Source organism: Mastomys coucha, unplaced genomic scaffold (genome assembly GCF_008632895.1).
Source record: "Mastomys coucha isolate ucsf_1 unplaced genomic scaffold, UCSF_Mcou_1 pScaffold16, whole genome shotgun sequence".
NCBI lineage: Eukaryota > Metazoa > Chordata > Mammalia > Rodentia > Muridae > Mastomys > Mastomys coucha.
This window is the reverse complement of record NW_022196898.1, coordinates 64616364-64641066: the sequence shown is the minus strand read 5'-3', so window position 1 is coordinate 64641066 and position 24703 is coordinate 64616364. Positions and strand designations below refer to the sequence as shown.

General features: G+C 43.0%; 1 protein-coding gene across 6 annotated transcripts in view; it reads right to left on the bottom strand.

Moving 5' to 3' along the window:
- Positions 1–3775: 3775 nt before the first annotated feature.
- The window catches only part of Frrs1 (ferric chelate reductase 1), a 53555-nt gene continuing 32627 nt past the window's right edge, over positions 3776–24703 (bottom strand). For all 6 annotated transcript variants that reach the window (XM_031375286.1, XM_031375283.1, XM_031375285.1 and 3 more), the window contains 10 exons: positions 18397–18495; positions 17555–17702; positions 13753–13866; positions 12387–12502; positions 10237–10323; positions 8303–8400; positions 7999–8057; positions 6330–6473; positions 5787–5848; positions 3776–5707 (listed from right to left, as the gene is read on the bottom strand). In XM_031375286.1, coding sequence (XP_031231146.1) covers positions 5615–5707; positions 5787–5848; positions 6330–6473; positions 7999–8057; positions 8303–8400; positions 10237–10323; positions 12387–12502; positions 13753–13866; positions 17555–17702; positions 18397–18495 — 1020 coding nt within the window. In that variant the 3' untranslated portion in view covers positions 3776–5614. The remainder of the gene's footprint in view (positions 5708–5786; positions 5849–6329; positions 6474–7998; positions 8058–8302; positions 8401–10236; positions 10324–12386; positions 12503–13752; positions 13867–17554; positions 17703–18396; positions 18496–24703) is intronic.

Here is a 24703-nt window from a genome sequence, read left to right as displayed (position 1 = left end):
TGAAGATGCAGAACTCTCAGCTCCTCCTGCACCATGCCTACCTGGATGCTGCCATGTTCCCACCTTGATGATAAACCTGTAAGCCAGCCCCAATTCAGTGTTGTCCTTATAAGAGTTGACTTGGTCATGGTGTCTGTTGACAGCAGTAAACTAAGATATTTGGTCAGTGGGACTCTTAGGTATGTCTACATAGATGGTCATGGCGTCTGTGGGTTCTTGTTTCAGCCCTGACTACACAGTACGAAGTGGAGAGACCAGATGCTCTTTTTCCTGTACTGCATCCTAGGGAGAAATGTTCAGTCATTGACCGCCAAGCATAAAGTTACCAACTCCCAAGCATAAAGTTACCAACTCTTTTCACATCAGGACCTAACCAGAGGTATGAGCAGGCACAAATTAGGGTCCCCCACCCCAGACATTCTTCCAAAGGAACTTCTCAACCTATATGTGGGGCTGCTACTTTCTAAGCCATAAGTCCTCTAGGTTTTTATACCAGAAAACCTCTGCTGGGCCCTGACACTCAGCAGCACGCTGGTTGCCACTGTCTTGTCATGACAGAAGCAAAACAGGGCCCTGGGTCCAAAACAGAGATTTCCCCTCCTCCTCTGAGTGTACATTCCTCACCAGAACCTTCTTATGTCTGCCTACTCTAGAAACTAAACAGTTCCAGTGTTTACACCGGTTGTTTGTCTGTGGGGCTTCGCAGGGGCTTACTCAAAACCTCATTTTTTTTTTTGAACATCAAAATACTTGATGTTCAGAAAGTAACGTTAGTGAACATCATGTATTTAGAATACCTGGTTTCAGAAATTTTACTCTGATCATTCAGAATAAATCATTCTGAATGAAAACCTAAAGGGTTACTGAGGTCCACATGGGGAAGCAGAGCATAGTGTTGCCTTTTTATGTGGATACACTGTCCTAGGAAAAGACAAAACCAGGGGCTGGAGAGATGGCTCAGCGGTTAAGAGCACTGTTCTTCTGGAGGTCCTGAGTTCAAATCCCAACAATCATATGGTGTCTCACAACCATCTGTAACGAGATCTGATGCCCTCTTTTGGTGTATCTGAAGACAGCTACAGTGTACTCACATATAATAAATAAATAAAATCTTTAGGCCGGAGCGAGAAAGAAAAAAAAAGTTTAAAAAAAGAAAGAAAGAAAAGACAAAACTATCTTAAAATGGACAATCCTTGGCACTCATCTTATGCCTCTATCAAGCTCCAAGACATTTTTGTCAGGTCAAAGTAAATGTGCACACCCACTAAGAAGTTACCTCCCATTCTCTGCCTCTACCCTGCCCCTAAGAAGCATCAATACTCTCTGTTTCTACTGATTTAGCTGTCCAGAACAACCCGTACACATGGAACCACACAATAGACTACTTTCAGCACTGGCTTCTTTCACTTCGCATAGTATGTGGAAGGTTCACTCACAGTATAGTAAGCATCAGTGCCTCATTGCTTTGTACGGCTGAGCAATATCCCACTGCATTCTACGTGACATTCCTCTGTCAGCAGACATGTGGGCTGCACCATCCATCACTTGATAGGAACAGTGCTGCAAAGAACGTTTTGCTCAGTTTTTATTGGTTTATCCCATGTCAATCATCTCTCTGTGCAGAACTCAGTTCATCGAATACATTCAGAACACTGTGCAATCACCGCTTCCCCAACACAAACTTTATGAACTCCCACCCCCTAGTTACCCAAGGCTCCACCCAATGACCTGGATTCTACCTCGGTTCTCCACACATTTGATCCCGCTGGATCCCACGGCAGAAGAATTATATAAGACACAATTCACATGCAAAACTGTCAAAGTTTAATATTGTAATTGAGTGGCAAAGACCTTACCAGCAACGGGTACAAAGCAAACACCTTTGGCTGGTGTCATTCCACTCAGAAGTATAGTGTGATAGATTGTTGAAGATGACAAAGAGGACTCCAGGGAGACAAATGCCATCACCACAGACATGGAACTCAGAAGTAACTGTGGCTACTCGGACCACCTAGCTCCTAGCCCTTTCTAACTTACAGTAGCATCTGCCTCCCACCCCATCCTCCACTTACAAAGAGGGATCAGTGTCAGAAACAGGACAAGGAGGAACCAGGAAGAACAAAGGTCGGAAAGCATGAACCTGCTGGTTCTGGCTAGGATGAGACCGGAAAGGTAGTGCAGCTGGGTGAGCACCGACACCATGGGCCTAGGAATGAGCGTGGCGGGGAGTTAGACAAGGAAGGACGGACATAGGAGCTCTAAGAAGGCTGATCCAGGTCATAAGGAACATAAAAGAATCGTTTCTCTAGTTCCATTCATAATGGATTATCTTGAACAAGGGCCTTTGTTCCCCATTTCCCCTCTGCTTCAGTAGAATACATAGATAAACAGACTTTGAGCCAAGAGCCACACGGCCCCCACGGCTTCCTAGTTGGCATCTGCTGTGCTACCCTTCCCACCGCCTCCTGGGGAGGAGCCAGATACGGGAAGCATGAGGTATCACCTAACCTACAGCTCCAAGTCCTCACACAAACCGAGAAACGCTAACAGGAACGTGATTCACGTATTCAATTAAGTTACAAGCCACCTGTGCCCTGGCTTCTCCTCAGACCAGAAGCTAAGAGAACCAAAAACAGACTCAGTCTATGCATGCTAACCTAGCCATGATTTTCTAGACTATTTCTTTTATTCTGTGGAAAACATATTGATCTCTATTTTACAGAATATCCCTTCTTTTAAAAAACATGATTTCACTGTCTTTGACAATATGGCTAGAGACAGAAAAATCATTTAGTTTAACAATTGCTGTTTTTTAAAAACGCATATGTACTTTAAAAAAAAAAAAATTACCCAAATTGCTTATTACAAAAAGAAGAAGAAAAACGGAGGGGCAAGAAGCAGTATTTATAATTTTGTGGGAACCAAGCCCAGGGAGCAGAAGAATCATAATGCGTCCATTCCTAAGGGAAACGGGTAGGCTAAGACTTCCTTGCACAACGGGTGGCACAGGCTTCCTTGCACAATTTGACGGAGGAGTAAACCCAAGCCAACACCACTCCATAAAAAAGAATATGCTATGCAGAAACTCGCTGCTGGGCAAAGCATCTGTGGAGTGATGAGTCACGAGTCCGGCATCTATATCACACCCTTTCCCAAAGCTCGGGGACCACGTCAGAGGAAAACACAGAGACTGTAAGAGCCGGAGGCTGGGAAGGACGGCGCAGGGTGGAAGCTGTCCTCGGGAGCTGGCAGGATCCCTCCACTCATGAACTCACAGCCACTGTGGCTGCCGGCACAACTCCTGTGCAAGGTCAAGCCAGTCCACATTCTAGCAGGGAGTGGGAAGGGGTCCCTAACCCCATCCCTACCTGAGGACCTGTGGACAGTTGATGGTTTCTCATGGGAGTGAGTCCGTTTTCTTTGGGGGTGTGGCTTGCTCCTTGAGGAACAGCCCGAAACCCAGGAGAGTACAGACTGCATAAATGGCTTTAAAAATAGTAAGAATAAGAATAATATGACATACAGTTTGGAATTAGGGAACTTAGTGGTGATGTGGAAGGCACCAAGGTGAATATGATCAAAATACATTATATGAAACTTTTTTTGTTTTGTTTTGTTTTCCAAGGCAGGGCTTCTCTGTGTAACAGCCCTGGCTGTCCTTGAACTCTTTTATAGACCAGGTTGGTCTTGAACTCACAGAGATCCGCCGGCCTCTGCCTCCCAGGAGCTGTGATTAAAGGTATGCACCACCACACCCAGCTGTCATTATGTAAAGTTCTTTTTAATTTAATTTATTTATGTATTTACATCCCAAATGCTGCCCCCTCCTTCCCTCACAGGGTTCTTCCTCTCATCCCACCTCCCCTTCTCCTCTGAGAGGGTGCCCCTCCATCTTAAAGAACTAATGAAAAATATCTCTCTTGAGAAATACATTATAATATTGGCCTCAGCACCAAGAGTCTAGCAAGTATACCTATAGACGGCATAGACGGAGCTACATCTCCAGCCCTTTTTCTTTTGAAATAAAGACATTCTCAAGCAATAGTATGTATAAACTGTAATGTGGCATTCATTGACCATGAGCACAAGAAATTCCAACCTGAACCCTAAGCTATTTTTAACTAAGATCTATGCAGAGAAAAACCAGAAATTTTTCACTTTATTGGTTAGAAATAAAAACATGGAGCTGGGGTCATTACTCAGAGATAAAAACAGGGTTCTGGGGCCAAGCAGAAATGACATCATCATCCAAAAGAATATCTAAAAGATAAAATTTATCCTCTCAATTATTTTGCTTGTTTTCTTTGCCTAAGACAAGTATCTTCATTTACTACAGGGTTAGAAGAATATAAAAGAAAATATCAAACAGTCATTATAAATAATCAAAGAAAACAAATAAAAGTTAAGTCAGAAAGTAATAACACGAGTTATTAAGTTAAGTTTCTAGCACCTATTACCCCATCCCAAAAAGAAAGAAAGAAAGGGAGAAAGAAAGAAAGAAAGAAAGAAAGAAAGAAAGAAAGAAAGAAAGAAAGAAAGAAAGAGATCCAGAACTGTAGGGTGTAAGGAAATAGGCCCATAATTAAAAACACTTGATGGGAACAGAACAAATGAGTCCTCTGGTATTACAGCACCACCCACTGGCTGTAAGTCCTCATAGCAAACTTTAAGATAAAAAATGACCTACTAGGAGGAAATACACCACCTATGCTAAGTGACTAGAGCACCGGGGATGTCTTCTAAAGGAATCCATCCATGTTAGTTTATCTTCAAGAGATAAGAACACTTGCTGGATCCATTCACAAGAGTGAGGTTTAGCAACTGTGAAACTCACAGCTTTGTTCTCTAGCTCCTGTAAGGACTGATCTCATGGCTGAAACAGGACATAAGATGTCATTTCAGCTCCATGAATGAATATGTGTGTGTGTGTATGTGTGTATGCATAAAAACAAAATGTAGTAAATCTTTTTTTAAACTCCAAGATAAAATCTCTTAAATAAACTAGTCAATATAAATGTATCCCTTAAAGTACCACAGCAACGTTGTCATGGAAATTACAGTCGTTGTAGAAATTACAGTCCCCTTGAAACCAGACACAGTGGTGCACACATGTAATCCCACCACCCAGAAAACAGAGGCAGGAAGATCAGAGGTTCGGGGTTATCTTTGGTTATACAGCCAGTTAGAGGCCAGCCCGGGCTACACAAAACCTGTCTCATTCCCAAAGATACATTCCCTATTTACTCTTTGCCTAAGATAATTGTCTTCATTCATTATCCATTCCAGTTGACTGTTTTAAATCTGGCATGAGATGTTGAGAGTCATGTCATCTCAGGTACATAATGTTCCCGTCGGGATGCAGAGTTACACATAAAGGCTTGATTGACATCAGTGCACAAGTTATTTGGCCCACTTGAATGTGAGCTAGAGAAACCAGACTTCAGAATTCCTCTAGAGTGACGCCCCTGGGTCTTCTGAATTAGTATGTGCTCCAGGCAGTCAGCACAAGCTTCAGGTCTCTTCTGATCATCATTGATGATCATCATGACCCAGGCCCACAAAAAAAAAAATAAAATAAAAAATAAAATAAAATAAAATAAAAGTCTTTTCATGCTCATATTTGGTTGATTGCAGATAAGAATATCATGAGAAAAGTCACGTTCCCACATATGTAAACCGCCAGCACCACCTTCTTAAAAACATGACCCTGAAATAAAAACTGAGATTTAGCAAAAAGCACTGTCATTAACGTTTGTGTCAATAAATAAGAGAAGAGAGAGTCTCACCTCTGCTTCAGCCACAGTTAGTGACTGAAGGATCTGAATTCTATCGTCGTCCAGTATCTCAACTGTCAAGAACAATGAGAAGATTATGAGAAGGGCAACATGCAAGTAAACTCGCTGTCACAAAACCAAGACAAACCCTGAGGCTTGGCACGCCCCAATTTTGTAGGATATAGATTTGGCCATTTCAAGCTACTAAATGTTGCAAACTTTCTGAACCTTGGGGTGGGGGTGAGGGGTGCATATGCATATGTGGGTGTGTAATTCGTGTGTTTGCACTTGTGCCATGTGCAAGCTCACAGGCACACCTGGGGACTCTGTCTTATTTCCTTCAGTCGTGGTCTCTCACTGAACTCGGAGCCGGGCTGGCAGCCGGAAGATCCCAGCAGCCCTCCTGTATCCATTTCCACACAGCACAGGGTTGCTGACACATATGCCCATGCCTGGCTTGTTAGGTGGGCGCTGGAGATTTGAACTCAGATCTTTGTGCTTATACTACCCACACCACCTCTCCAGCCTCGCAGCAGGACTTTCCAAGCAGGCTACCTTTTCTAGAGAGCCGGTAAGCATGGATCTCCAGAATGATCTCAGTCCCGATGTGCCAAACCACAAACCCCATCATTGCATAGGTCCTTTGTGGACTGGGAAGAGTCAGTCCCGGCAAATCCATTCCTAGGAACATCGCTGCCACTGTGTAGAAAAAAAAAATTCTCAAATATGGTGCCCAGTAAAAAGAATAATTATGTAATTACATCAATTAAAATATGTTAAATGGCTGGGCAGTGGTGGCACACACCATTTGATCCCAGCTCTAGGGAGGCAGAGGCAGAGGCAGGGGGCTCTCTGGGTTTGAGGCCAGCCTGGTCTACAAAATGAGTTCTAGGACAGCCAGGGCTACTCAGAGAAACCCTGTATCAAAAAACAAATATATTTATATATGTAGATATACATACATATTTGTGTTTATATATGCAAACATACATGTATATATATCTACATATTTAAATATATATTTAATATTTAATATATGTTTACCATAGACTATATGTGTACAATATATAAGTCTATACACGTATATAAATATATGTATATATACATGTATGTGTATGTGTGTGTACACATACATATATAAATCTATATTTAATGTTTAATATATATTTAATGTTTATATGATATATGTTAAACATTTCTGAAATAATAATCTTTAGGGCTAAGATTATTTGGTCTTTATTGTAAGACTTCAAAAAACAAGAGAGGACATTGTAATATATCAATTACTAAGACAGTACGCACAAACTAAGGATGTAGCTCAGGGGTAGAGCACTCGCCAGCAGGTACAAAGCACTGGGTTCGATACCCAACACCGAAAACAACAAGGGTATGTAACTAGACTTTCCAGAAAACGTAAGTCTGCAATCAAGAAAAGGGAGCAATGAAAATAACGGCTGCTGACCTCGCCACTGGCCCCAGGGGCGGCCCCACAAGCAACAGAAATGTACAGGGGCCAAGGGCCTCCCCAGGGATCAAGTACAAGATGTACCTGGCACAGGCTTATATACCCAGCTGTTTTCGAGGCTGAAGCAGGAGGATCACAAGTTCAAGGACTGTATGAGGTAGCTACAGAGTAAGGTCAAGGCTAGACCTGACAAACTGGTGAGACCAAGTCTCAAAATAAAGACTTTAAAAAGCGGTGGGGATATAGCTCGGCGGCCGATCGTGTGCTTGGCCACCACCTATAAGGCCCTGGGTGCAATCCCCAGTACTAAAAAGAAAAGCATATGTCAGGTAATACCGCCTGCCTCTGGAATCACCTGTCCTGCAAAACCAAACTGTAGGGAACCGGCCTGGGTCAGAGGGCATGCACACAGATCATTCCACCCGTCTCAACCCAAGGGACCTGCGCTTGCCTTGTGTGAGCCTTTGGTCCTTATCAGAAACTCATTTGTTTGCAAAGGCAAGTGTGAGAAAATGAAAAGGGGGGGCAGGGGCTGGAGCAGTTAGAAAGTCATTTTTTTTTTAAACTTTAAGCTTAAATAATGACTTAAATAGTTACTCGTAGAAATTACTTTCTGGATTTCAATGTTTCAGGCTGATTTCCCCTCAACAACCAATTACCCCAATTACTAATGCATCTAAAATCATTTAAGCCAAATTACAACTTGCCACGTAAACAGCCAGCAATTATATATGAGTAAGTGGCAACGCAGTTTCTTACCTGCTATTATTCTAGCGGCTGTCCCCACACTCCAGTGAGTCCAGTTAAATACTTGCCTCCTACCAAAATAAAGAACCAGGCAGCAGCCTTTAACGTGATGGAATAACAATTGATCCCCAAGAGAATAAGAAGCATGCGATTCCCCTATGGCCACAGAACTGGATATCTGAAACTCACTTTAAAGCCCATACATGTAAATACGGTCAATCGCTACAGTCTATAAAATGCAGAGTGTCTCTGCTTTGAATTAGTGCTTATCTAGTGACCCACAGGAAGGGCATTTATATGCATGAGCTGACCATACCTTGGGTCGTGTAAAGGTGGCCTGAAGGTTGCCATCAAAGGTTGAAGGACAGCTAAGGTCATCACTGTACAACCGAGGTATGGGTGGTAGCCTGCCCGCTAAACAAAGGGCAGAGTTACAACAGTCATGGACTTCTCTGTCAATTTAAGTCAAATTTAAAACCATACACACTGAGGAAAAAGGTATGGGATGATGGTAAGAGCCGGACACACTGCGGATGAAGGTATGGGATGATAGTAAGAGCCGAACACACTGCAGATGAAGGTATGGGATGATGGTAAGAGCTAGGCACACTGCAGATGAAGGTATGGGATGATGGTAAGAGCCGGACACACTGCGGATGAAGGTATGGGATGATAGTAACAGCCGGACACACTGCAGATGAAAGTATGGGGTGATGGTAAGAGCCGGACACACTGCAGATGAAGGTATGGGATGATGGTAAGAGCTGGACACACTGCAGATGAAGGCATGGGATGATGGTAAGAGCCGGACACACTGCGGATGAAGGTATGGGATGATAGTAAGAGCCGGACACACTGCAGATGAAAGTATGGGGTGATGGTAAGAGCTGGACACACTGCAGATGAAGGTATGGGATGATGGTAAGAGCTGGACACACTACAGATAAAGGTATGGGATGATGGTAAGAGCTGGACACACTGCAGATGAAGGCATGGGATGATGGTAAGAGCCGGACACACTGCGGATGAAGGTATGGGATGATGGTAAGAGCTGGACACACTGCAGATGAAGGTATGGGATGATGGTAAGAGCTAGAGGAACAGGAAGTCTGCTGTGAGATTCTGTGTCCTAGAAATGACACACCAACTATGCCACAGGATACCTCAATAATATGGCTGCCTAAGTAAAACTTGAACACCTCCACCAATAGGCATGCTCACAGACAGGGGAAATGTCATGAAGTTTCATCCCTAGACAAAGAGCTGCAGGCAAATATGACCACAGAGAGAGGGAAAATCAGCATGTCCCAGGGATGTCCCTAAACTGGTTATCCGATATGAAATGTCAGCCCTAAAGTCACACATACACAAGCAATACTAAAGGACACGGCAGGAGATACTTATTTTTGTTTGTGGTGTGTGTGTGTGTGTGTGTGTGTGTGTGTGTGTGTGTGTGTGTGGTATGGGGGGAGAGAAGAGGAGAGAATAATAATCACAAAAAAAAAAGAGACTGAATTTGCAGAGTGAGGAAAAACACTGAGTTAGAGGGAGGAGACACAGGAAAAGACAAAGGAAAGAAAGGGAAGGAGGGGGGAAGTGATGTAAGTATAATTAATTTATTAATAATAGTATATATAAGGCACTTAGCACAGCCAGTCATAGAGTAGAGACGCAATGTCTATTAGCTTAATGCTACCCATGAGAGATTTAACGGGTCCTGTTTCTTAGACATCACACTTGGGCTGGAGAGATGGCTGGTCCTATTTCTTAGACATCACACTTGGGCTGGAGAGATGGCGCAGCAGCTGATTGCTTACTGTCTCCCAGAGGTCCCCAGGTGAGTTCCCAGCACCCACACTGGGCAGCTCACAACCATATGCTTGCCCTGGTGTGTGAGTGACATAGATCACCACACATACAGACACACACCAGTAAGATAACAACGACAACAACATCTTAGACATCAGACTTTTCAACACATTTTCAACATTCTAGAGGGAAAACATACTAAAGGAATGCGTAAAATGTCACACAGCCTAAAAATGCATTTCAGTACCAAGTCATCTGTATTCATCGCCTCCCTCATTCCTGATCCCCAACCAGGAGAAGTCGTCAGAGAACTCAAAAACAGGGAGGAAAGGAAAGATAGAAACAGAAATGTCTCATTATCCACCTCTGAGGATAAAATAGCAACCTGCTTTGACATCAAACCAGGTTGACAGGGAAACATCCACGTGAAGGCATACTTACCCGACTCCAGCCTCCTCGGTACACAAAAGGCAAGACGAAAGCAATGCAGGTGAGCACAGAGGTGGCAACCATGAGCATTCGATGCACCTGCAAGAGGAGATGGCAAGGTGAGAAGACGCTCAAAGACAGATGCTGTCACGGTGGAGGCAGTCACAGGGGAGTCATGGAAGGTACACACTCAACTTACATCGCAGCAGTAAAGATAAAATGTCATAGACTGTTAAGCCAAAGAAAATACTGAGCTGCCACCACGCCGTTCAAAAGGACTCACTAAGTCTTTGCCTACTCACAATGGCAATCACGCATATCTCACACATGTAGCGTGCTTACATGCCAAGACCTCCTCTTCCATCCAAGGGGAGGCATTTAGCTCTGTCACCATGCAAAGTGCTATGCCGTGTGCAGAGGGACAGCAAGGAAACCAAAGACACTGTATCCTGCAGGGTTTGTGGCATAATCGAAGAAAATAAATGAAAACTATATTGGAACATATAATTCTTTGTGGTAAATTAAGAGAGTATTAAGAGTGAAAATGGGTACTGTTAGTATTGGACAACTGGTGTGAGTCAAAAATCATTCCAGAAAAAAGTTGCCCTATATAACATATAGTATAGGAGAGAGTGACTCTTTTAAGTTCCTGTGAATGCGTGAATGTCACTATACCTATCATACAGACTTATCAATACTGTGTGTTTAAGAACATAAGAAGGATGGACAAAATGGCTTCACAAGCCTGATGATATGAATTCCATTCCTAGTAGGGTGGCTGTCTCACATACAAAGCTCACTTGCTTTGAAATGAGAGCATCAATTCCACAGAAGTGTCCTCCAACCTCCCCAAGCTCACTATGGCATGCCACATCGCCCCCCACACACACACACATACACACACATCACGACTGTGCATGCACACTTGCACCCACATACACACATACATATGCAAATAAACAAATAATTTTAAAAGTAAAGTTGCAGTGATAAAGAACGTTGTCTTCCAGCTACAAAATCTCTGGAGCAGACCGGAAGAGAAGGGAGAAGGAACAAGTGAGGAGGAGGCATGAGAGAGCAGGACAGACGGATGCAAGACACATAACCCAAAAGAGAATAAGGGGCCAGAGCAATGACTTTGTGCTTAAGAGTACAGGCTGCTCTTGCAGAGGATCCGGGTTCAATTCCCAGCACCTACATGATGGCTCACAAAATTATTTGTATTTATCCTGATAGCCAAGAAGGGAAAAGCTCCAAGCCTCCATTTTCCCTAGATCCAGGCATCTGCATTCTCATGGCACATACTCATTGATGGCTCAGTACATATGCAAATATCTATAATCTACAGCGTTAGATTAGGCTGCTCTGTCTTCCTGTGAAAAGTTCTTGTTGAGCCTCACTGTGCTCCAAAATCTCTCTCTCTCTCTCTCTCTCTCTCTCTCTCTCTCTCTCTCTCTCTCTCTCTCTCTCTCTCACACACACACACACACACACACACACACACACACACAATCAGCTGATCTTGACTGTAAAATGGGGAGAGTCCAGTTCTCACGGGCACACCAAGCAGAGGACGGACATGCAGTGAGCACAACCCTGCCTTTTTCTGTTCTCCAGCCCCCTTGACTCAAACTGATGTAGCGCAGCGAGTGCATCTTTCCCAGCTTCTCACACTACCGACCTCAGGGTAAGGATGGGTCATTTGGCTCTGAACGTTCCCTGATTCAGTCCACTCCTTGAAAGCCACACTTTTGTAAGTAATCCTGCATCCGCTCTCAGTTGGTTAGGAGACTAAGGGGAGAGGGGATCTAAGACCTACAATAGCTATAATTGAGAAAAGAAAAAGGCAAGCATACGTGGGCCAGCAAGATGGCTTAGCAGCTAAATGCATTAGCCGGGAAGCACGGTGACCTGAGTTTGATCCTAGAAACCATGTGGTAAAAGAAAACTCACTCCCAAAAGTTGTCCTCTGACTTCCACACAAACAATATGTGCACACACAGGGCATGGGGCATGCAGGCACACACATACATAGAAATGCTATGCGACACACAAGACCCACAGGCACACATGCGTGTAGACTCCCACATGCAAAGCTCGGAAACTTCACGTCGCGATGATTGAATAAGATGGCGATCGCTTTCAGCCTGTCGGCCACCTACCTGAAACCAAGCTGCCTCCCTGAGGAAGAAAGCTTTTGACCAAACAGATCTGAAGAACCTGGCAACCAGGACTCCTATGCTGACCGTGGTCATCCAGGCCACAAACATTAAGGCACCTACAGGAAGGAGAGAGGCAGTGATTCACATTACATGGTGGAAAGCTGCTGCATCCGTGGTCAAGGCGGTGATCCGAAAATATAAACAGCTGGCGAAGGACATTAAGGTGATAGAAATGGGACCCTCCCCCATCTAAAAATCTACTACATGGCATAGGTCTTATTATACCACCACTGTTGTTTCTAACAGCCAGCAAGGGCATAGCCCCTAGCAGGTACCAGGAGTACTTTACAGGTATTAGTCTTTGCTATGGTCTTATAAGTCTTTATTCCTATTCCTATTTGGGTGAACGAGGCAACAAAGGCACAGAGGACTCAAACAGCCGGGCTACAGCAACTATGTTCTTAACCATCCTTCTAACAGTCTGTCTGCAGCTTTCTTCTCCCATAATCCTACTCCAAAGAGCAAAAGGAAGACACAAAAGACATTTGACTTCCAAATCTAACTCCTGTCCAACAGGAGGAAGAGCAGGAGCAGAGTCCGGCTGAAGACAGGGAAGTGGCTTTCAAGGGGAGCTGTGACAGAAATCACACGGGGAAGCCACCACCATGAGGATGGCTGGAGAACGTAAAGAGAAATGGTAAGAAAATCCCCAAGAGGTTAATGTTTTGTAACAGTACAGTTCACGTTCCCCTTAAATCCTACCTTTTCAACAATAAGCTAGGGCTTGTTGCAAATGGGATCAACTTTCATTGGTAGACCCAAAGCCTTTTGTCCCAGCAACTACTCTCCCAGCTTGGTGACACTCCCCACTTAAATACCCATAACCTAAGAGCTGCACCGACTACATCCTCTACCCAAATACGGACACATTATCAGGCTCCAAGAGTAAAACCACATTTGTCACCTGAACTACTGTTGCAACTGAACAACCAAAACCACACACCACTTTTTAATTAGCATTTATTAATAACAAATACAAAAAAAAATGAAGAATTTATAAACATTAAATTAATAATCCACTAGCACACAACCTTAGCTGATGCTAGGAATAACTAGAGCAGTGCTTTAACTAGAGGTGGATGGATTTAAATTTTCCACTGTTGGTTTAATACCACTGAATTAAATTTCCTTTCCTCTTTTAATAAAAATTGGCGAACATTCAGACAGACGATCTACCTGAAAATGTTAATCTGTAACGGTAAGAGTCGTGAAAATTTGCTAAGCGACGTCTGCCACCGCTCCTTATCCAGCTGACACTTGCTCATTTTATTCTACAAAATAAAATGGTGATGCTCTGTTAACTTACCATGAGCCTTCAAAAGGGGTGAAGAGCGGGATCCTCCTACATTCTTTGGAGTGCCTGTCACGTCATACTTTTCGGATGTTACCAAAGGTTGCCGAGGGTGCCTAAAAATTCGGCCTGAGAGGTGGACGCAGAAAGAGAATATCTCACAGTAATGAAAATAACTAAATAGAAATAGTCAGCATTCACGTATAAACACTACGTAGCAATATTATACATGAGAACACGTGGCCTAAATTAAAAGAAATAATTTAACCCACAACAAGATGAATCAAAACAAGGACTAAAAATGGAAGAGTCAGAGTGACAAGACACAGTGTGGGCTATGAGCAAGTTAAACAGTATCAAACAATATCCAATGATCAGTCACTGAAAAACCAAGTGTAATTCTCAGACACTGGCGGGGGTGGGGGGTAAAAGCTACAAGCCTTTAACTGTGCCTGCATTCTAAAATCCTAGGATATGCTAGCATCCTGGGCCTGGGAATAACATAGGCAGACAACTATGAAAGGCATGTTGATGATATGGGACTTGGCAGACGGTCAGTTCAGGCTGGGTTTGAGTGACAAATCAGAATGTCGAATAACAGTGACATAAAAGAAAGGCCTGGAGAGTTGGATCACTGGTTAAGAGAGGATCTGGGAATCTGATACCCTCTTCTAAACCTTTCAGTGTGCCAGCATGGGTATGATGCACAGGCACACATGCAGGCAAAGCCCATACATTAAAAAAAAAAAAAAAAAAAAGTCTAGCAGGCAGGTAGTGATGGTGGTGCACACCTTTAAATCCAGCACTTGGCAGGGAGATCTCTCAGTTCAAGGCCAGCCTGGTCTACAGAATAAGTTCTAGGAAAGCCGAGGCTACAATGTCTTCAAAAGCCATAATCAAAAAAAGGAAGGTAGAAAGAAAGAAAGAAAGAAAGGAAGGAAGGAAGGAAGGAAGGAAGGAAGGAAGGAAGGAAGGAAGGAAGGAAGGAAGAAAGAAAGGAAGGAAGGAAGGAAGGGAGAGAAAGAAAAAAGAAAATGAGAAAACATTATCTTTTTTTTTCTTTCTTTCTTTTTTTTTTTGTTGTTGTTGTTTGGGATTTTTTTGAGATAGCATCTCACCATGTAACCCACTTGTAGACCAAGCTAGCCTTGAACTCCTAGAAATCCACCTACTTCTGCTTTGTTAGTGCTGGGGTTAAAGGGATCTGTCACCATGTCTCGCCTTATTTTTGTCTTTTATTATTATTTGTTGTACATAAAATTAAGTCGGGATAATACAGGATTATCCCAAGTGTGTGTGTGTGTGTGTGTGTGTGCATATATATGTGTATGTGCTCATTCTACTCTACGGTAAGATAGCTTACAAACCCTGGCACCTGGCTAACATACCGAGTGCCGCCGCACTGGGGAAAGCCTGTTCGCCCCGCCCTGCAGGCATTAGTTGTAAATGGCTTCTTGGTTAGAAACAGGGCTCCGTTTGCTCAGCTCCCCTTCTCCTGGCTGAGATTTGGTCTGGTTTGAACCTGTGCAGGCTCTGTGCACGCTGCCACAGTCTCTGTAAGTTCACGTCTGCATCAGCCCTGTCGTGTCTAAAGGACAGTGTTTCCTTGGCGTCATCCACCCTCTGGGTCTTACAATCTTTCTGCCTCTTCCTCTGCATTTGGATTTTGAACCCAAAATATATGCACAAGAATATTTATAGCTACATGTCTATGTTGCTTAAAATAAAAATATAAACTAAATGCCCATCACCAGGATAGAATAAATTACAGAACATACAAACATATTTTTAGAAAACTATGCAAGTGCAAAAATAGTTAAGAAACAGTGTAATAGATATGTAAACTTTTGTTGCAAACAGATGACAGGCATCAGACAACAGACTAGACCACAGTAACGTCCACAGGACGGGGCCTCTGAGACGCCTCGGCAGGTAAAGCTGCGTCCACAGGACGGGGCTTCTGAGATGCCTCGGCAGGTAAAGCTGCTGCAGTGCAACCTTGATACGCTGGAGGAGAGAACTGACTCAGTGAAGTTGTCCTCTGACCTCCGCAAGGGCACCACGGGCTGTGGACAACGGCATACACACACAATAATAATGATAACTGAATTAACTGTAATATGTCTAATATAGTCTAAATATAACTTAAAAATTCATGAAGGATACAGGTTATACTATCTATATAACAAAATGAAAAAAAGAAAAATAGGGAAAGTGGCCAAGACAGAAACAACACTATTTTTTTTAAGCTGTTGGTTTAAATAGGAAACCAAAACTAAAAGCACAAGTCTTCTTAGAGATGGTAAAGATGAAGACAGCTCAGAACATCTGGATACAAGCAATCAAAGTAAGACAAAGTAACCAAGTGATCGTTGAAGTGATCGTTTAACTTGTAGGTTAGATAAGACAACAAAATGAACTCTACTGGTTAGTTCTTATCAACCTAATATAAACTGAATTCACCTGTAAAGAAGGAACCTCAGGGGCTGGCAAGATGGCTCAGCGGTTAAGAGCACTGACTGCTCTTCCGAAGGTCCTGAGTTCAAATCCCAGCAACCACATGATGACTCACAACCACCTGTAATGAGATCTGACTGGCCCTCTTCTGGCAAGTCTGAAGACAGCTACAGTGTACTTACATATAATAATAAATAAATCTTAAAAAAAAAAAAAAAAAGGAAGAAGGAACCTCCGCTGAGGAGTTGCCACTACATGATTGGCCTTTGGACACGTCTATGGGTCTTTTTCTTGATTAATGATTGATGTGGTAGGGTGCAGCCCATTATGGGCAGTGCCACCTCTGGGCAGGCAGCCCTGGGGTATATAAGCAGTTGAGCAAGGCAGAGGAAGCAAACCAGTAAGCACGGTCTTTGCTTCCTGTCTCACGCTCCCACCTTGGCTTCTCTTGATGACAGACAGTAACTAGTTAAACACCTTTCACCCTCACCCTCCCCAGGGTGCTTTTGCTCAGAGCAACAGAGCAACAAACTTAATCAGTAACCTAGAAATCAGGAAGGAAATGTCATTAGAATCAATTAAGTGCTTGGACATAAAAGTAGTGTCAAAATGAATGTTAAAAATATACAAGGTGGCAAAGGTGCTAATATGGAAGATACTGTTTTAAGAAAATGAAAATGAGGCTGGACATGGTGGTAGATGCCTTTAATGCTAACCCTCGACAGGCAGAGATGGAAAGAATCTCTATTAGTTCAAGGCCAACCCGGACTAGAGAGAGTTTCAGAACAGTCAGGGCTATATAGTCTCTGTCTTAAAACATAACAAAAGAAAAAACAAGACTACTCATTCAGATTCCTATAGTATACTAGAATCACATGCTTTCCATTTCACTTAAGAAGATTCAAGATAGGAAATGGCACAGCCAAGGAGCAACCAGACACAACCCCCTTCTATTGTGTATCTGCTGCCAGGGCTGTTACTCCACCTCCTCCCTGCCTCCCGCAGAAGCTCACGTCTAAGGAGCCCAGATCCAGATTGGATGGATTGTCTCCCCCTTGAGCAGCAATCCAAAGGCACTGTTCCTAGGAACTCAAAGACACTTCTTACAAGGCACTTACTTACGGTCCTGGTCCACATTCATTGTACAAAGCAGGGGCCATTGAAATGACAAGCAATGCTTTGTGACTGGCTGACGTTCTGTGTAGCGTTCAGAGAACCAAAGGCAGAAATGTAACATGAAATCAAGGAGAACCCCTTCCGCCCCTTAAAATGAGCAACTGTCGTGGTGTCTGCAGAGGCGAAGGGAAAAGGAAGGGGGTGCACAACAACGTGCAAAGGCAGACTTAACCAAAGCGCTCACCGTCGTGAGCTGGGCCTTCCGCAAAGAATATGTAGTAGCTTTCATTCAGCACAAATCTGTTCTTAACCTCGGGAAGGGTGATGTTTCTTCTGAATGAACACTGTATGATGCCGTCTGCCAGCCTCCAGGCCATATCCTCGAGAGACCCCTACAAACAAACACACAAAGGGGCTTCACAACCCTTTCCAAAGATTTGCTAAAAACCAGACATGCCCAAACCATGACCTGTTCCGTTTCCTTTCTCTAAGGTTGGTGGAGCATGCAAGCAACACATTGGAGGCCAGCGCAAAGTGCACATCTGGGGGAGGGGGAGATCCCAGGAAAGCTACACACATGGTGGCATCATAAAGGGAAGCTGCTGCTCTGTCAAACTTCATTCACTGTAACACTAAGGTAGAGCCGTGGCTCCTTCATAGCACATTTGCTTGCCAGGTAATTATGCTATGAAAAAAAAAAAAAATGCTTCACACTAGCACAGATGATGCCGACAAACGTCACAGCTGCCCAAAGTCTCTTCTTAAAAACCCATCCTATACACTTTTGGAAAGGGGCGAATGCTCCGAGCACGTCAATAAGCCATAAAATACTTTGTCATAAGATGTAACAAAAGAGATTTAAGTGATGTAAGCAAGAATGGATTGTTTCCTAGCCAAGAGCTTTGTCTTGTGCTTTCTAAGTCCAAAATGTTTCTTGGCATTCACTCTTTAGACCGCTGCTTCCAGGTCCTTGCCTGGGCTGGGCTAACTATGGGTCTACAGGCTCCCATGCACAAGTACATCAGTGGCAGCCACAGAGCAGGAAGGTGGACCAACCAGGTAGGTTCTCAGGATGTTCCCACTTACCCTGGAGTCCATCACAGGATAACTTCTCCCTGTCAAATAGGAAGGCTGTATATACACTGTCTGATCCTCGTGGATGCACAAGTAAGCGTCATCGTCACCCTGAAAAACAGATGCATTAGTTTAAGGAGTCCCTAACTAAATATTTGAAACTTTTAAAACATAATTGACTCACCAGTAAATGACCTATGAAGTCTAGAGAGAACCGTTTGCTTATTTGTTGGCTAAAAAAAGAATAACATCTTAGCTAGTTGTGGTGGTACACACGTTTAACCCCAGCACCCAGGAGGTAGAGGTGAACAGAGCTTGAGGCCTCTGTGAGCTTGAGGCTTCTGACACAGCTATGGAGGAAGACCTTATCCCCCAAACAAATAAAGAGCAGGGAGTGAGGCCACATGCCTTCAATCCCAGCACTAGGGAAGCTGGGCTCTGAGATCTATGGGAGCTTACTCTACATATCAGTTCCAGGTCTGTCAGGGCTACGTATGAGACCCTGTCTCAAAAGGTAATTGATTAATTAAGAATAAAAGGGTACTAAAATTTTGATCTAAAATAATAGATCAAAACGGACATGCTGGAGGTGGTGCGCAGCTCAGCCACAGAGCCCTTGCCTGGCATGTGAAAGGCGCTAGATGCCTTATTTTAAAAGACAGCATGCTTTCACGTTCCCATACCCACACGTGGATGCCGCCATTAGCACATTCACACATATGCGGTCAGGCATTTGCTTTTGTATCTATACCTTCCTTTTCAGAGAGGAAAATATGTTTTGTTACCTTTTTTTTTCACTTAACTGTGAGCACCATATGAAAGACTGATTCATAAATAAATACTCCAGCATTTTCATCTCAGTTATGACACATTCAATCTGGTGAATATGTACGATATGCAGCACCAATATTTGATAGCTTAGCAAAATACACATATTACAATAGTGTATATTCACACTCACTAATATATGTAGGGTATGTGTTTTTCATTTATTACTACAGCTGCAACTTCAAATAAATGATCTGAGGTTATCTGAAATCACTGTCCATAGCCCATTAAGCCAACCAGGCCCTTTAGTTAATTTCTTTTGTATTCTTTATTACTTTCACTTATGTGTATGTATATTTACATATGTGTATGTGTGTGTGTACGTACATACAGCCTGCTCGGTATGTTACTTGTATGAAATATGTTGTCGGGGCTGACCGTGTGATATTGGATTACCAATTGGTCTGCTCTACTCTCGGGGCTGAGGCCTCAGTGAGCTTTGTCCTTCCCATGTCAGGACATTCATTGATGTCATCTTGGATCAGGCTAGGTTTAAGGCAGTTATGCTGGTGAGACTTTGTGGGTGCAGTTTCTAACATTTCTCAGAGACACAATCTCATGGCAAATTCCTTGTTCTTCTGGCTCTTACAATCTTTCCATTCCCACTTCTGCAAACATCCCTTGGGTGCAGGACTTGTGTTGTAGATTTATCAGTAGGGACTGGTAACCACAAATAAAGAAACAGAGGCCATGAATGTGAAAGGGAACAGGGGAGGGGGAGGGAACCCATGGGAAGGTTCAAAGAAAAGAAAGGGGGAAACGCATATGATGTAATTATAAAAATAAATCTTTTTAAGAGATGGGATGGAGGCCATGAATGGATCACCAGGTAAAGGAGACTGACGCCTGACTGACGCCTGACTGATGCCTGACACCCGACGCCAAGACTGATCACCTGAATTTGTCCACATGGTGAAAAAAAAAAAAAGTACCCACAGGAAAAAAACAGACATGGCAGTGTACATCTGTAATCCCAGTGCTGGGGAGGATGAGACAGGAGGACTCCAGTCTAGGTGAGCCAATGAGAGCATCAAATTTCTAAACATCAAATGTCTCAAAACATAAGGTAGAAAAGGTAGAGGTCGAGCAGTGGTGGTGCATGCCTTTAATCCCAGCACTTGCGAGGCAGAAGCAGGCAGATTTCTGAGTTCAAGGTCAGCCTGGTCTACAGAGTGAGTTCCAGGACAGCCAAGGCAACACAGAGAAACCCTGTCTCCGAGAAAAAAAAATTATAGATATATAGATATAAGTATACATCATAAGGTAGGTAACAATTGAAGAAGATACCTAACTTCAACTCAGGCCTCCAAATGTACCCTCAAATCTATGCATACACCAAAATAAAATAATAATAATAATAATAATAATAATAATAATAATAATAATAATAATAATAATAATACAGCCCAAATGGTTGACTTAAAGGCAAACTGATTGGAACTACAGGTACTAAATATAACAGAGAGGCATCCTGTTCAGAGAGAGCGGCACAGGAGAGAAAAGGGGTAGATAATTCAGTCTTCACTCTCCTAAATGAAGAGTAAGAGAAGATGCTTCACAGAAATCCATGTTTGAAGCATGGAATCACACTGTATAGGAAATGCAGAAGGTAGATTATGAAGACAGAAAGACTAGGGAGGACTTCTGGAGTAATACAAGAAGATCTGGTAGAGATACAAGTCACGTCAGAGATGGTGGCAAAGCAGGAAAGAGAATAGAAGCATAGTGTTGGAGCCAGAATCAAAAGTCCATAGGAAGGCCAGTGAGACCACAGGCAAAGGCACTCTCCACCAAGCCTGATGACCTAAGTATGGTCTCTAGAACCTCCATGTTGGAAGGAGAAAACAAACTCCCACATGCCGTCCTCTGACCCTGAGAGTTGTGCCCACACAAGGTCACAAACAAAAGAAAAAAAGTGTGAAAATAATGTTTTTGAAAAGTGCACGGGATGGTAGCAATGGCAGCAATGGCAGCAATGGCAGCTCAGTAGTCCAGTACCAGCCTCATCCAGTACTAGTACCTTTCTGCCCCAAACTCTCCCCTCAGAAACCATCCATGGATGATCAGCATCTGGTAACATAACATAACAGCACTCAAATCTTGACTTCTACACTTCTTCCTAATAAAAGGAAACAGGTTATTTTGAAGAATAATTAAAGGATGAGTGGAAAGCATCTTTTGACACCAAAGAAAACTAAGACAAGCTTTAGAATGCATAGATGCCAAGAGAGGCCAGAAGGCAGGCAGAAGCTCTATCCAATAAACCGTAACACAGTGGGCAGGAGGAGTCCACGAATCTAGAAGCTGCAGGATGGCTGGGCAGACAAAGAGCAAACCTGATGATCCAAGTTCACTGCTCAGAGCCTACGGAGACGTGGAAGGAGAAAGCTGACTCCACGAGGGGAATTTCACATGCATGCTTTGTGCTCTCACACACACATAAAAATCTTAAAATTTTTTTTAAAAAAAATCCATCAATCCATAGTGAGTCTCAAAAGGAAGGTGTGTGCAGAGGGGGGAAGCTCATCTTTTCAGAAGAATGTCAACTGGCAAAGTTACCACTCTCTGCAAAAACAGATGTGACAACTAGCTGAGGAGTCATCTTGTGCTGACGTCATTTGGTAAAGGGTTACTGAAGGGCAGTAAGCTCACAAAGAGTTAAAATATCACCCTACATATTATTTACGAAACACAAAGACCTGCATTTTATACCTGCATAAGGTTGAACGCTGGCAGATACCACAGACAGAATGAGGTACACCTTGATCTGATACACTGATTCATTATCAGTGAGTCATTATTAGTACTTTGCCAAAGAACATTATTAATACTTTGTCCAAAAGCCTATCCTTACTCATGTGTGTGTGAATGTGTGTGTACATATGTGTGTGCATGTGTGTATGTGTGTTTATGTGTATGTGTATCTGTGTTGTAAGTGTGTGTTTATATGTTTATGTGTATGTGTGTGCATGCGCATGTGTGTATGTGTGTGTGCATGTGTGTATGTGTGCATGTGTTAATGTGTTTATGTGTGTGTTAATGTGTTTATGTGTGTGTGTGTGTGTGTGTGTGTGTGTGTGTGTGTGTGTGTGTGTGTGTGTTTGAGTGCACATGTGTATGCCCAGCACTCAGGTGATCAAGCTTGGTAGCAAGTAGCTTTACCCATGGAGCCATTTCACCAGCCCAATAAGCAAAAAAGTCTTATATTATTTGTTGTAAGCCTACCCTTCCCTCCAGTCCTGGGCCAAAAAATCTTAATCTGAATGTACCGTGTAAATAGCAGAACACTCTACAAATCTGCTGGCCCAAAAGAAGAGAAAAAAAAAGAAGAAAAAAAAAAACGTAGAAAAAAATTAACGTAGTAACTGTTAATTAAGTAAAGCATATCGAGACACACACATACATGCATTGAAAGATAATCGCTTGAGTCTTGGACAAATGGGGAAAATGGAATGCAAACTGTCGTGCAGAAAATGATTACATCTTTGCCACATTTTCCCAATGGGAGAAGATTGTGGTGATGGCAAGATGTGCCAAAATCTTTGGGATGAAAGGCTGCCAAGTCTACTTATTCTTGAAGAGTTGAGTAGCAAAAACTGTATCGCTATATACCACATAAGTCAGCTGAGACAGAGGATGGCCCCAGACACAGAAGATGGAGAGGTAAATGGAAGATCTGGGTGAACGACCAGCACGGTTCTGTTCTCTGGACATTTCTGCAGGTTTAAAGTTGATAAAAGGAACAGTGAGGCAGAGACGTAGCTCAGGATGACACACATGAGGCCCTGAGTTCCACGCCCAACACCACAGAAAAGAAACAATGTAAATGGAAAAGCTAGAGGCAGGAGGAAGGAACAACAATGAAATCTACAACCTAGGATCTAAGTAAGGTCAGAACTGGAAATAACCTAGCCATCTGGTCAATGGAAGCCTGTATATGCAACAAGGAAGTATGTGGCAAGTATAATAAAACAAGATACACAGTCTGTCTTCAGCCCTGTCTCCTAGGATCGAACTCCTAAAGACCTCTGGACTCTCCAAAGGTTTTTGTTTCTGTTTTTTTGTTTTAATGGTATATTAGTGAGTTGATTAATGACTGCCAGCTCCTGATACCCACAGAATTAAAGGGTTACGACCCTAACCTCACCCCTAATACACTAAGAGTGCAGACAAGGTACCTACAAAACCCCAAAAGGTTTGGAGAACATCCAGATAGCTGAACTCGAGATTCCTAAAAGGATTAGAAAGATGTCTCAGCAGTTCAGAGCACTGGCTGCTCTTCAGTCGGAACTGGGTTTGAAAGATGGTGTCCCCAAGAGAACACAGTAGCTCCTGCCCCTCCCTCACCTTGCCCTGTGCACCTCTCTTTTTGGTAGCCTTTGGAATATCATTTATAATAAACAGAAGAACAACATGTTTCCCTGAATTTGATGAATAGCCCAGCCCCAGGAGGAGGTGTTGGAAACCCTGATTTGTTATCTGTAGAGTGAAAAACACAGGCAAGGTGGGGTTGTGGTTAGCAGCTGAAGTCTGAGGTTTGGCAGTTCTGGGGACTGAGCCCTCAACCTGAGGGATCTGACACTCTCTCCAAGTTGAAGGTCTGCTGCAAAACCCATTGTTTGCGTGGGGTGTGAGTAGATATCCCCACGCTTTGGAGGATCACGGAAGTGACCTGTGTTGAGCGTATAGTTGGAGAAACTGACTCTGGTTTTTACTTAAGAGGAAAGGGGGGAGAGAAACTAGTAATGTGTTTCTCTGATAGACTTTATATCATACTATAAAACTCACAGACAGGGAATACCAAAAGGCAAAAACAAGCAAGCCACTGTTGCCAAATTCAGAAAATTATACTCTTCATCCATTTTAGTGATGAAAACAATTGCTGTCAATTTACAAGCCAATTTTTAAGGCAGAATTTAGGTTATCCACTCAGGATTTAGAATATCTAACATCTTCAGGATCTAAATTTATATTATAGAGTCACAAATATCAGGACCCTGAACATGATGTCCACACTTTTAATCCCAGCTCTCCGGGCAGAGGCAGGCGGATCTATGGGATTTGAAGTCAGCCTGGTTTATAGAGCTCCACATTAGCCAGGGTTACACAGTGACCTTGTCTCAAAAAAAAAAAAAAAGTTTTAAAAAATACACTAAGGTTTTAAAAATAACAACCTTAAATAGAAATAACTACTTTAAATATATATTCTGAAGATGATCCACTTCCATCTATTTAGGCAACCAGGTGTACAGCTGATTTTAATCATTAAGCAGGCTCTCTCTGTAAACCAACTAACTGCACCTGCATAATTAAAATCTTTTCATAAACACTTTTTTTGATGAGCACTCTAGGAGAAATAGGTAAGATTTCTGAGTGAGATTAAACATAACTCAAATTAGAGATAAATGCATTTGTGCCCTCCTGCCTACAATGTACAAGAACATTCTTGTGCGACATCCACCATCACAATCAACTCAACAAAGTCCTCCCC